Source organism: Piliocolobus tephrosceles, chromosome 6 (assembly GCF_002776525.5).
Source record: "Piliocolobus tephrosceles isolate RC106 chromosome 6, ASM277652v3, whole genome shotgun sequence".
Lineage (NCBI taxonomy): Eukaryota > Metazoa > Chordata > Mammalia > Primates > Cercopithecidae > Piliocolobus > Piliocolobus tephrosceles.
Window position 1 is genome coordinate 84,509,871 of NC_045439.1, and position 13,683 is coordinate 84,523,553.

At 56.7% G+C, this 13,683-nt stretch overlaps 2 protein-coding genes across 3 annotated transcripts in view; both read left to right on the plus strand.

Moving 5' to 3' along the window:
• The window catches only part of PML (promyelocytic leukemia), a 551,773-nt gene that overhangs the window by 484,124 nt on the left and 53,966 nt on the right, over positions 1–13,683 (plus strand). The gene's annotated exons all lie outside the window — the stretch shown is intronic.
• MAN2C1 (mannosidase alpha class 2C member 1) lies at positions 159–13,006 on the plus strand. Of its 2 annotated transcripts, none has more exons than XM_023196660.2 (26): positions 159–313; positions 595–720; positions 1,143–1,266; positions 2,192–2,262; positions 4,448–4,625; positions 4,927–5,116; positions 6,371–6,477; positions 6,666–6,776; positions 7,171–7,263; positions 7,398–7,514; positions 7,737–7,832; positions 7,927–8,072; positions 8,430–8,553; positions 8,903–9,024; positions 9,126–9,211; positions 9,339–9,494; positions 9,676–9,786; positions 9,923–10,046; positions 10,297–10,401; positions 10,487–10,643; positions 10,764–10,907; positions 11,896–12,005; positions 12,113–12,192; positions 12,349–12,497; positions 12,579–12,688; positions 12,766–13,006. In XM_023196660.2, the coding sequence occupies exons 1-26, from the start codon at positions 213–215 to the stop codon at positions 12,890–12,892; spliced, it is 3,165 nt and encodes a 1,054-aa protein (XP_023052428.1). In that variant the 5' UTR covers positions 159–212; the 3' UTR covers positions 12,893–13,006. The 2 variants fall into 2 exon arrangements, with proteins under 2 accessions (XP_023052428.1, XP_023052429.1); XM_023196661.2 differs by having other exon boundaries at positions 9,689–9,786; positions 9,952–10,046.

Sequence of the window (13,683 nt, forward strand, 5' to 3'; positions counted from 1 at the left end):
GACAACATAGGGGAGCCTCAAAAACACAGTTTCTAGCTTGCAACTCGGCTCAAGGTTCAGACAGCAGCTGGGCTTCCGAGAGCCGCCGGTGTGCCAAGCAAACCTGCCCGGGGCTGGGAGGCGCCCTCTGGACGCCGGAACCTTTGGTTTCCTGCGGTGGAGCGGGACTGTAGTGCCAGGGCCCTTCCGGAAAGAGTAGCGAGAGCTCGGCGATGGCGGCTGCGCCGGCCCTGAAGCACTGGCGCACCACGCTGGAGCGGGTGGAGAAGTTCGTGTCGCCGGTCTACTTTACCGACTGTAACCTCCGCGGCAGGTGTGGCCCCTGGTCGTGGTAGCCGGCCGACTGCATCCGTGCGCTCCAGGCTTTCCTTCCGGGGAGAAACCCAAGCTGCAGCCACCCGGGCCGCGGAATGAAGTGCTCGCCGCGGGCAGGGCAGAGGCCGGGGAGGAGGGGGTAGGGAATGGACTGCCGCAGCGCGGCCAGGCAGCCCTCTTGGCGGAGGATCGAGGGAAAGTGCGGCCTCACTGGCCAGCTGGCACCCAGGCGGAAACGGGGTGGCCTCCAGCATATGCCCACTGGCCCGTCCTACGCAGGCTTTTTGGGGCCAGCTGCCCTGTGGCTGCGCTCTCCAGCTTCCTGACGCCAGATAGGCTTCCCTACCAGGAGGCAGTCCAGCGGGACTTCCGCCCAGCGCAGGTCGGCTGCAGCTTCGGACCCACGTAGGTAACGCCCAGCGGGTGGGCGGGGCTACGGGTCTAAGGGAAGTCCCCAACCCAGCTCCTGGCCACACCTTCGTTGTCCGCCCTGTGCCCTAGGCAACTACGTGGGATCAAGCAGCACCCTCTGCTGGGAACAGCTCCCTGGTCCCTCAGTCTTCAGGGGATGGTTTTCATCCCCACATAGCCGCCTCTGGACATCCCTTAGGAAGGGCACCCTAGGGATCACGAACCTTTGACGCCTCTGCCTCTTTCCCTCATCTTGCTTCTCACCTTGTGGCTCCTTTCTTGTGACTCAAAGCTGAGTACCTTGTGACACTGCAGATTCTTGGAGAGTTGCAAGCCCCGGCCGACACTTTATCCAAGGAAGGATATCAGGATAGGGCTATCTGGGCTCTGGGCCTATCACAACAGCTCTCTTGCAGATGGTGGACCTGCTGGTTCCGGGTGGAACTGACCATCCCAGAGGCATGGGTAGGCCAGGAAGTTCACCTTTGCTGGGAAAGTGATGGAGAAGGTCTGGTGTGGCGTGATGGGGAACCTGTCCAGGTGAGGAACCCTGCCCTAGGGCCAGGTATGGCCACATTTCAGCCCTGAAATGACTACAGCCCTTCTCCTGTGGACTCTAGAGAAGCCACAGCTGAGTTGCTCTGCCTACAGGGTGGTATCAGGATTTCAAGACTAAGGAAGTTGTCACTTGGGCATCTCTGCAATTGGTCCTTAGTTTTTATTCTATGTAATACAAACTTATAGGAAAACATTTCAAACAGTTCTAGATAAAGTAATGGATCTCTCCCTATCACCCATCCCATTCCCCAGCTATAACCACTGTTAAGTGTCTTGTTCATGCTCCACCCTTATCAGATTTAGTCCTTATACTCCTATCTAGTAGGTCGTTATACCCATTTACAGATTAAGAAACTGAGATGTGTAGAGGTTAGTTCACTCGCTCAGGTTCACACAGCTTCCATTTCAAGTTGGATTGACTGTCAATCTGGGGTTAAGACTTATTCCTGGCTACAAGAAGGCAGAGACCTTCCCTCCCTCCCTTCACTGACTTAGCAAATATCCCCTGGTGTCCATTCTGGGCCATACTCTTAGGCACTAGGGTGTGGCAGAGAATGAGGCAAACCTGCCCCTAACTTCATGGAGTTTCTTTTCAGGTATTTATTTAGGGGTGCAGAGGCCACCAGAATCCACACTCAGGCCTCCTAACCCCTTCCCAGGGCCCTTCCCATAAGACCATGGCTTTGCCACTGGTAAACAGGGGCTATTTGGTGCTCATGGTGCTGGCTGCCATGGGAATTGGGGCATCTACTGCCAAGGGTCCCTGATTTGCCAATCTTGGCCCTGCTTGGGACCGAGGACCCAGAGCTGGGGACCAGATGGAGGGACCTGTCTCCCCATGGCTTACACTTTATCTGAACTGTCCAAAGGCCTCAAGCCTTGTCTTTCTCACTCCCCTCCCTACTAGGGTTTAACCAAAGAAGGTGAGAAGACCAGCTATGTCCTGACTGACAGGCTGGGGGAAAGAGACCCCCGAAGGTGAGTCCCTGTGCCCTGGTTGACCAGTGCTGTCAGGGAGGGAGTACCAGTGAGCAAGGAGGAGCTGAGGCCCAGAGTGATCTCAGAAGCACCCCTCTGCTCCAGCACAATCATCTTCACATCTCATTGTTTGCTTTTAAAAGCATGATTTTTTCCTAACCATAAAAATAATGGGCCAGGCGCGGTGGCTCAAGCCTGTAATCCCAGCACTTTGGGAGGCCGAGACGGGCGGATCACGAGGTCAGGAGATCGAGACCATCCTGGCTAACACGGTGAAACCCCGTCTCTACTAAAAAATACAAAAAAACTAGCGGGGCGAGGTGGCGGCGCCTGTAGTCCCAGCTACTGGGGAGGCTGAGGCAGGAGAATGGCATGAACCCGGGAGGCAGAGGTTGCAGTGAGCTGAGATCCGGCCACAGCACTCCAGCCTGGGTGACAGAGCGAGACTCCGTTTCAAAAAAAAATAATAATAATAATGGGCTGGGTGCAGTGACCCACACTACCTGGGAGGCTGAGGTGGGAGGATCACCTGAGCCCAGGAGGCCGAGGCTGCAGTGAGCCATGATCACACCACTGCACTACAGCCTGGGCAACAGAGTGAGACTTTGTCTCAAAAATAATAATGTTTGCCTTGTGGTAGATACAGGAAAGCACAAAGAAATAAATAACTACTGTTATTCCACTCCCTAGAATAGAGATATAGAGATGAACATTATTAACATCTCAGCATTCATGTTCTTTTTTTTTTTTTGAGACGAAGTCTCCCTCTGTCGCCAAGGCTAGAGTACAGTGGCGTGATCTCAGCTCACTGCAACTTCTACCTCCCAAGTTCAAGTGATTCTCGTGCCTCAGCTTCCTGAGTAGCAGGGATTACAGGTGTGTGCCACCACGCCCAGCTATTTTTTTTGTATTTTTAGTAGAGAAAGGGTTTCACTTTGTTGGCCAGGCTGGTCTCAAACTCTTGACCTCAGGTAATCCACCCTTCTCAGCTTCCCAAAGTGCTGGAATTACAGGTGCAAGCTACCACGCCCAGCCCAGTATTCATGTTCTTGGTGTATCTTTCCAGCATAGTTTTTTTGTTGTTGTTGTTTGTTTTTGTTTGTTTTGTTTTGTTTTGTTTTTTTGAGATGGAGTTTCACTTTTGTGACCCAGGCTGGAGTGCAATGGCGCAATCTCGGCTCACTGCGACCGCCGCCTCCCAGGTTCAAGCAATTCTCCTGCTTCAACCTCCCTAGTAGCTGAGATTACAGGTGCCCACCACCATGCCCAGCTAATTTTTTGTATTTTTAGTAGAGATGGGGTTTCACTCTGTTGGCCAGGCTGGTCTCAAACTCCTGACCTCAGGCTGTCCACCCACTTCAGCCTCCCAAAGTGCTGGGATTACAGGCATGAGCCACCGTGCCCGACTCATCCTGGTGTAGTTTTTACTAATTGAGATTGTATCCTGACTGCTTACATTCCATGTTATAACACGGACATTTTATGACACCATTAAAAACACTTCTTAGATGTTATTATTGTATTTTATATTGATTGAACACTGTTTCAGATGCTTCCAGACACTGGGAGAATGGTGGTGAATAAAATAGTCCTTGCCAACAAAGGGAGACAGGTCTACTATATAATTACAAAGCTGAAGGCTCTGGAAGAAAATCCTGGGTACTCCACTGAGGAATTTGCTCTAGACTTAGTGGGGAAGTGGAGTCAGCAAGGCCTCCCTAAGGAAGTCGTGTTTGTTCTCTGAAGCCTGAGTATGGCATCACCACAGCCCAGCCTGTTCTCCAGTGAATGGCCCGCCCATGTTAGCCATGTTGGTTTTAGATCTTGGGTCTAAAAGTTCGAGCCTGGGAGATCCGAACATGCTTTTAATATGCAAAGAGGGTGCCAAGACCAAGGCAGTGCTTTGCAAAGACAACTTTGGAAATATAAGACTAAACAGCAGTGTAATTTACATGGTTCCAAACTTTGCTACTTATTCTCTCTGACAGAAGGACATAGGATCCATCTGGTGTTTGTACCCCAACCCTCCCACATGTGCTCTTGACACACTGTGGGATACTCTGGGTAGTGGATCCTGAAGGCAGACAGGTTGGCCTCAGCTGGATGCCTCCTGAGTGCCCCCTTCCCAAGTCCCCAGAGTGCTGTGCTAGTCCCTTAGCCTGAGGCTGTCTCCCCATGTTTGTAGCCTCACCCTCTATGTGGAAGTAGCGTGCAGTGGGCTCCTGGGGGCCGGGAAGGGAAGCATCATTGCAGCCCCTGATCCTGAGAAGATGTTCCAGTTGAGCCGGGCTGAGCTGGCTGTGTTCCACCGAGATGTCCACATGCTCCTGGTGGATCTGGAGCTGCTGCTGGGCATAGCCAAGGTATTTGACACCCCCTGTACCCCCTGCTACCTTCTAGAGCCCTGCTCCAAGAAGGTTATTCTTTGGGTCAGATAAATGGGACTCTGGGAATCCAGAGTAGGAAGAGGGTTTCCACCTGTTTGAGGGTTGAGAGAATTTTCCTATGTGAAGAGGCGGGGGAGACGGTGCTGAGCAGGGGTACCAGCAGGGAAAAGGGGTTGGAGGTCAGGGGAGCTCTGCTGAGAGCCCTGAGGAGATCAGTGGGGCCTAGGTCTGGAAGCCGTGCTTGAAAAGGGAATTAAGGGGCAGAACCCTGCTGCAGGGCCTCGGGAAGGACAACCAGCGCAGCTTTCAGGCCCTGTACACAGCCAACCAGATGGTGAACGTGTGTGACCCTGCCCAGCCCGAGACCTTCCCAGTGGCCCAGGCCCTGGCCTCCAGGTTCTTTGGCCAACGTGGAGGTGAAAGCCAACACACCATTCATGCCACAGGGCACTGCCACATTGATACAGGTAGGACAGCAGCTGGTTGGGCTGGCTGGGGAGGCAGGAGTGCCCTTGAAGACCTGGATGTGTCCTAGAAGCACTGTGTGATGCTCAGCAAGTTCCTGTCCCTCTTGGACCTGAGTTTTCCCCATCTGTAAAATGGGACCAGGGGGCTGGACTGTGGGCTCTGCTTGCTTTGGATTCACTTTTTCTTTTTTTTTTTTTTTTTTTTGAGATGGAGTCTTAGTCTTGTCTCCTAGGGTGAAGTACAATGGTGTGATCTCGGCTCCCTGCAACCTCTGCCTCCTGAGTTCAAGTGATTCTCCTGCCTCAGACTCCTGAGTAGCTGGGATTACAGGCACCCACCACAACGCCTGGCTAATTTTTGTATTTTTAGTAGAGACGAGGTTTCACCACATTGGTCAGGCTGGTCTCGAACTCCTGACCTCGGGTGATCCGCCTGCCTTGGCCTCCCAAAGTGCTGGGATTATAGACGTGAGCCACCGTGCCCAGCCTCATTTATTCTTTCAACAAAATATGATGCCTCGTGGGGCCCATGCTAGATATTGAGGGTAGGATTATAGAGAAGGATTCAGCAGGCAATTGGTGTCACAGTGGTGGGGAGTCTGGGGCACTGGAGAGCACAGAAGAGGTGTGTGCTCCAGTTGGGTTGGGGGATTCCAGAGAGGCTTCCTCAAGTTTGCAGTGTCTGAGTTTTATGGGAAATCCACATTTTTAACAAGCTCCTGAAGGTATTGATTCTGATGCAGCTGAAGTTTTGGGATCACAGAACAAGGGCTTTCTCTGCTGTGCCAAGATGTAGGGTAAGGTGTGAGAGGTTCTAGACTGAGGAACTGCGGCCTGGGGGTCAGGAGAGGCTGTAGCACCTCTGGCAGGACAGCTGGCTCCATCCTGGGAGCCATGCCCCTGTTCCCAGGTATCCGTCAAGTGTGTGCAGCGGCAGGGTAGACCCTGCTGCCTCTCGTAGGATCCTCTAGGGGATGTCTAATTCCCCAAGAGGACTGAAGCTGTTCCGGGACCTGGAGCCTCCATTTCCTGACCTGTATAATTGGCCTTATAGCACTGCCGCCTCCTTTCCCCAGCACCCCCTCCCCCCACCTTGCTGGAGTGAAGTGAAGTGACCGCTCAGGAGAGACACCACAGGGCTTTCCAGGGTGAAGGGCCTGGGATGGGAGGGAGGCTAGGTGACCCTCTGGAACCCCAACGCGGGCCTGGTCAGCCTTGCCGCTCCCTCCATCCTCCACTCTACTCCCTGTTTAGCCTGGCTTTGGCCCTTCAAAGAGACCATGAGGAAATGTGCCCGGAGCTGGGTGACCGCCCTGCAGCTCATGGAGCGAAACCCTGAGTTCATCTTTGCCTGCTCCCAGGTCAGAGGGACAGCTGTGAGGGGGAAGGGAGGCACGTGGCCCTCCCTGGAGCTCCACGGGCCCTGAAGGCTTCCTGGGCCTGGGGGCAGGGCTGCTCCTCACCCTTAGCCACCCACTGAGTCCCATATGCTCTGTCCTGGGTGGGGCCCTCATCACTCTGGGCCCAGCTCCCCTCAACCTGCCCACAGGCGCAGCAGCTGGAGTGGGTGAAGAGCCGCTACCCTGGCCTGCACTCCCGCCTCCAGGAGTTTGCGTGCCGTGGGCAGTTTGTGCCTGTGGGGGGCACCTGGGTGGAGATGGTAAGTGCACTGAGCACCCCTCAGCCTTGAACCATATGACAACGGCTTTCCCTCAGGTAGCCGCAGCCCTCCTGGCTTTGCTGGTGACTTTCCACAGGCCACTCATCCCCTCTGTGGCAGGGCTGGCTCATTAGTCCCTGGGATCTCAAGGCCTGGGACTTGAAGGGGGAGGAGAGCCTCCAACACTGTGACAAGTTGCATGGCCTAGTTCTAAGCACCCCCTCAGGCAGATGGACAGTCAGGCCTGAAGGACAGGGGCCCTTCCTGAGTTCTGGCTGTAACTCCCATGTTGGAGCAGCCCTGGCTTCTCCTGCAGGGAGTGGGTTGGCCTGAGTGCCTGCCTGCTCCCCATCCAGCGCTGACCTGGGCTGCCTCCCACTTCCTTCGCTGCCAGGATGGGAACCTGCCCAGTGGAGAGGCCATGGTGAGGCAGTTTTTGCAGGGCCAGAACTTCTTTCTGCAGGAGTTTGGGAAGATGTGCTCCGAGGTAGGCTGAGAGCTGCTGCACCAGGCTGTGGGCAAGTGGGGCTGGCGCTCGACTTGGAGTGCTGAGGGGCTGAGGCTGGGGTGAGTCCACCTGGAGCTCTGGTTCCTGCACTCCAGGATCCTCTTTCCCCACAGTTCTGGCTGCCGGACACCTTTGGCTACTCAGCACAGCTCCCCCAGATCATGCACGGCTGTGGCATCAGGCGCTTTCTCACCCAGAAATTGAGCTGGAATTTGGTGAACTCCTTCCCAGTAAGCAGGGCCCCGGGGGGGTCATGGTCAGAGTGGGTCAGAGTCCCACCTGGCCCATTTGCCTCTTCCCCCTTATTGAGGGGTCCTAGACAGACCACCAAACCCTCACTGCTTCTGCCAGGGTCACAGAGCAGGCAGGGGCAGGACCAAGTCTGGAAGGCCTGGCTCTGCCTCAGCCCTGACTCTGGCCTCTCTGCCCTGCCTCTGTTTCTCTGCTGGTAGCACCATACTTTTTTCTGGGAGGGGCTGGATGGCTCCCGCGTACTGGTCCACTTCCCACCTGGCGACTCCTATGTGATGCAGGGCAGCGTGGAGGAGGTGAGGGGTCACCTAGGGTGGTGGGGTAGGGGCAGACTGGAGAGGGCTGGCTTGTCCCAGGCTGATCCATCCTGGCCTGCCCTCACCTGTCTAGGTGCTGAAGACTGTGGCCAACAACCGGGACAAGGGGCGGGCCAACCACAGTGCCTTCCTCTTTGGCTTTGGGGATGGGGGTGGTGGCCCCACCCAGACCATGCTGGACCGCCTAAAGCGCCTGAGCAATACGGATGGGCTGCCCAGGTCAGGCCGGGCCTTGGCTCTCCTTTAGCCCCAACCTGGGCCCTTGCCATAAGCCCTGCCTTCCCTCAGACATTGGACCCAACCCCTCATCTGGACCTTGTCCTGTTCCAATCCTAGACCACGGGTTCCTCCAGACTTCCACCTTGGGGGTGGGTGGGGGGAAAGCTGAAGGTGGTAAGGGCTCCAGCCCACCAGAGAGAGAGGCTCTTCTAGGGCGTCCGGGGCTGGCAATGTGTGGACGGGGAGCTTTCTGGAGTGGCTCCTCTCTGTAGGGGCTGGATCCTTTGCTCTGGTGTGGAAGAAGGGTGAGCCATGTGGTCTCCAAGGCTGGGAGACCCAGACTTGTGGTCTCCTCAGGGTGCAGCTATCTTCTCCAAGGCAGCTCTTCTCGGCACTGGAGAGTGACTCAGAGCAGCTGTGCACGTGGGTTGGGGAGCTCTTCTTGGAGCTGCACAATGGCACATACACCACCCATGCCCAGGTCAGGGGCAGGTTGCAGGGCTCTGCAGGGAGGGTGTGCCCTTGATCTGCAGAGGGTCAGAGAAGGCAGCAGGGGAGACAGCCCAGGCCAGATCTAGGGGAAGAGAAGTTTGGAGGAGAGAAGTTCAAGACCTGGGTTGGTCAAGAAAACTTGAAGGAGGCAGTGTCCCTGAAGAAAGGGGTTTGGGTTGCGGGGAGAAGAGGGAAGGCATTTAAGGCAGGTCACAGCCAGAGGCCTTCTCCACGAGGCCCTTGGGGGGTCCTCAGGGATTCTGAGTAAGGGAGGGCTTTGGAAAGTGTCCTGGGACACCTAAGCAGGCTCCATACTAATCGTCTCATCCTGGGCTCAGATCAAGAAGGGGAACCGGGAATGTGAGCGAATCCTGCACGATGTGGAGCTGCTCAGTAGCCTGGCCCTGGCCCGCAGTGCCCAGTTCCTATACCCAGCAGCCCAGCTGCAGCACCTCTGGAGGTTAGCCTGGTTCTGCCCCTGCCACCCACCTGACTGCTCACTGCAGATACCTCTGTGGCTGCCCCTCCCAGTCTTCCCATCCCTGCCCTTGGCCCCTGCAGGCTTCTGCTTCTGAACCAGTTCCATGATGTGGTGACTGGAAGCTGCATCCAGATGGTGGCAGAGGAAGCCATGTGCCACTACGAAGGTTAGGCTCACAATAGTCCTTCCCGCTCTCTCCAATGCCAGGACTGAGCCCGGAGTGTCTCCTGTGGGATACCCATGGGCTCATTCCAGACCTGTTGCCCACCTATGACCAGCCAGTCTCTCCTCAGACATCCGTTCCCATGGCAATACACTGCTCAGCGCCGCAGCCGCAGCCCTGTGTGCTGGGGAGCCAGGTCCCGAGGGCCTCCTCATCGTCAACACACTGCCCTGGAAGCGGACCGAAGTGATGGCCCTGCCCAAGCCTGGTGGGGCCCACAGCCTAGGTACAAACTGAGGGGAAGGGTTGCTACTGCAGCAGGAGGGATGGAGGCCAGACAGATCAGGCCTGGGATACCCCTAGGGATCTGGGTGCCCCTGACTGGAGAGTAGTAGCTCATCTTCCACCACCCCACCCCCACCTACGCAAGCTTCCTGAAAGGTCAGGAAGGCTGCACTGATGCCCAGGCCTCACCCCCAGCCCTGGTGACAGTGCCCAGCATGGGCTATGCTCCTGTTCCTCCCCCAACCTCGCTGCAGCCCCTGCTGCCCCAGCAGCCTGTGTTCGTAGTGCAAGAGGTGAGTCCTGCATGTCCTGAGGGGCAGGAGCTGTGCTGGGATGCTTTCTAACAACTGAGCTCCCCTGCCTGGAGCAAGTAGTGAGGCGGGGCTGGGGTTGGGGTGGGAGGACTTTTGGTGTGGGAAACCCCTACAGACTCAGCCTCAAGGCCTCCTCCCACAAAGACTGACGGCTCCGTGACTCTGGACAATGGCATCATCCGAGTGAAGCTGGACCCGACTGGCCGCCTGACATCCTTGGTCCTGGTGGCCTCTGGCAGGTGCCAACTCCTTACTGCCCTTTCCCAGTGCCTGGCAAGTAGACCCCAGCCCGTTTCCTCTCTCCCCTGGCTGCAACACTGCCCACAGCAGCCCACCAGTGGCTGTGGGCTGGAACCCACACATGGAGCAGGGCAGGCTGGGCAGTAGTCCCCTGTCCCCTGGGTCTGCTCACTCCACCCTACCCCACCAAGAGCAGCTGGAGGGAGCAAGGTCAGATGGTTGTACAGCATCAATTCCATGTCCTTCCAGGGAGGCCATTGCTGAGGGTGCTGTGGGGAACCAGTTTGTGCTGTTTGATGATGTCCCCTTGTACTGGGATGCATGGGACGTCATGGACTACCACCTAGAGACACGGTATGGGCTGGGCAGCATGTGGAGATGGTGGAGGTGGCAGGAACACAGGCTGCTCTGGCTCAGTATGTCCACCCCTGTCCCATAGGAAGCCTGTGCTGGGCCAGGCAGGGACCCTGGCAGTGGGCACTGAGGGTGGCCTGCGGGGCAGCGCCTGGTTCTTGCTGCAGATCAGCCCCAACAGTCGGCTTAGCCAGGAGGTCGTGCTGGATGTTGGCTGCCCCTATGTCCGCTTCCACACTGAGGTAGTGGGGGAGGGGGACGGGGTGGCTGTTTTCCCCAAGTGTGCTTGGTAAGGAGGGGCCAGCCCCAGGCCTGGGTGTGTCTCTTCCTTCCCTGACTCCCACCCTCCATCCTGCTCCCAGGTACACTGGCATGAGGCCCACAAGTTCCTGAAGGTGGAGTTCCCTGCTCGCGTGCGCAGTTCCCAGGCTACATATGAGATCCAGTTTGGGCACCTGCAGCGACCTACCCACTACAATACTTCTTGGGACTGGGCTCGATTTGAGGTCTGACATGGCAGGGTGGGGGTGGCCTTGGACTCCTCCCTGGCTGGGGAGACTGCTTGTGTGGTACGGGCTGGGGAGGAAGAGGATAATCAACATTTGCTGCTTCCTAAGGTGCGTGCCAGGCATTGCACTAAATGCTTTACATTGGCCGGGCATGGTGGCTCATGCCTGTAATCCCAGCACTTTGGGAGGCTGAGGCAGGTGGATCGCCTGAGTTCAGGAGTTCAAGACCAGCCTGGCCAACATGGTGAAACCCCGTCTCTACTAAAAATACAAAAATTGGCTGGGCGCAGTGGCTCACGCCTGTAATCTTAGCACTTTGGAAGGCCAAGGCGGGCGGATCACGAGGTCGAGATCGAGACCATCCTGGACAACATGGTGAAGCCCTGTCTCTATTAAAAATAAAAAAAAAATTAGCTGGGTGTGGTGGCGCACGCCTGTAGTCCCAGCTACTTGGGAGGCTGAGGCAGGAGAATCGCTTGAACCCTTTAGGTGGAGGTTGCAGTGAGCTGAGATTGTGCCACTGCACTGCAGCCTGGCAACAGAGCGAGACTCTGTCTCAAAAAAAAAAAAATTAACCGGGTGTGGTGGTACATGCCCTGTTATCCCAGCTACTTGGGAGGCTGAGGCAGGAGAATCAGTTGAACCCAGGAGGTGGAGGTTGCAGTGAGCCCAGATCATGCCACTGCACTCCAGCCTGGGTGACAGACTGAGATCCTGTGTAAAAAAAAAAAAAAAAAGTTTTGCATTTAATTTGATACTCATGATCATTCGGTGGGGTGAGTACTATTATTTATTCCCATTTCACAGATAAGGAAACTGAGGCTTAGGCAGGTTGGGTGGCATGCCCAGAGCCCCATGCAGTGGGAGCTGGAGTTCAGTTGTGTGGTTCTAGAGCTTGTGCTCAGCCTAGTGACAGGAGCTCTGGAGTCTGAAAGCACAGAGAGGGGCACAGGGCCACCAAGTGGGTCTTGGATCTGCTCTCCAGGTGTGGGCCCACCGCTGGATGGATCTGTCAGAACACGGCTTCGGACTGGCCCTGCTCAACGACTGCAAGTATGGCGCATCAGTGCGAGGCAGCATCCTCAGCCTCTCGCTGTAAGTGGGGTACCCACCAGGCCTGGGAGCTGGCATGGGGACATGGGTCTTCCCGGCCACAACTCCACCGGCTTCAGCCTGGCCCCTACCCACTCTCCTTACCCCAGCTTGCGGGCGCCTAAAGCCCCAGACTTTACTGCTGATATGGGGCGCCACGAGTTCACCTACGCGCTGATGCCGCACAAGGGTGAGTGCTGGGGACGGTGGGGCCTTCCTGCAGCCCTAGACACCTCTCTGCCCTTCTATGAGCCCAAACCCCAGCAGCCTGGCTCCCTGTTCCTTCTAGGGACATGGGAGGGTAGCCCACACTCTCCACCAGCATTGTTTCCTGGTCATACCCCAGGCTCTTTCCAGGATGCTGGCGTTATCCAAGCTGCCTACAGCCTAAACTTCCCCCTGTTGGCTCTGCCAGCCCCCAGCCCAGCGCCCGCCACCTCCTGGAGTGCCTTTTCCCTGTCTTCACCGGCGGTCGTATTGGAGACCGTCAAGCAGGCAAGGGGTGGGATGTGCTGGGGGCGGGGTCCTGGACTGGACCCGCCCTCGGCCCCGCCCACCAGCCGTGTCCCTCTGCAGGCTGAGAGCAGCCCCCAGCGCCGCTCGCTGGTCCTGAGGCTGTATGAAGCCCACGGCAGCCACGTGGACTGCTGGCTGCACTTGTCGCTGCCGGTTCAGGAGGCCATCCTGTGAGTGGCGGTGCGGGATGGGAGCGGGGGTAGAGTCTCACCCTCGCAGAGCCCTCATGGCCCCTCCTGTTCTCTAGCTGCGACCTCTTGGAACGACCGGACCCTGCTGGCCACTTGCCCCTTCGGGACAGCCGCCTGAAGCTCACCTTTTCTCCCTTCCAAGTGCTGTCCCTGTTGCTCGTGCTTCAGCCCCCACCACACTGAGTCCCTGGGGCTGGGGTTTTGTTTGTGGAAGGCTCTGGGGACTCCTAATTTCTGTTTCCCCAGCCTAAAGCAGGGATCAGCCTCTTCTTGTGGAATAAATCCTTGGATCAGGAACCCTGCTGGTAGCTGCTGCTCGCTCCCCTCAGGGCCCATCCTCAGGCTTGGGGTCGGGGTGGGAGGTCTGGGGTGGGATGGTTTCCCAGCTATTTGGTGGGTAGGGGCAAGATCCTAAAGTACCTGTGTGTGCAGGGTCTAGGTTGCAGCCCCCACAAGAGATTGGTGACCTCAAGTGACCAAAAGCCAATGAAGAGACTATGAGTTGAGAAGCTCCCCACCGTGCCAGCAGGCAAAGGGCCTGGGCCTGGGGCTGGGGAGGGGCCGAAGGGTGGGTTTTGCCTGGCTCCTGCCAGGATGGGGGAACAACCCTGGACCCTGGAGAATCTGAACTGGAGGAGCTATGGCTCCTGGGCAGCCTGGGGCCAGGGTCTTTGTACCACCTCTGAGGGGCTGTCCCTGCAGAGGCAAACTGTCCTCTGATAGAGCCAGAGACTTGAGGACTGGCATGGAAGCTCAGTTTTGCCTTGTGAGGAGCTGGGCCTCCTGTCCCCAGGACTGGGCAGCAGGCCTTTCCTATCTGGCCATCTCAGACCAAGAGGTGCCAAGAAGTTCAAATTTATCAGTTTATTAAAAATGCAGCATTTTTCTTTCTTTTTTTTTTTTTTTTTTTGAGACTGAGTCTTGCTCTGTCACCCAGGCTGGAGTGCAGTGGCCGGATCTCAGCTCACTGCAAG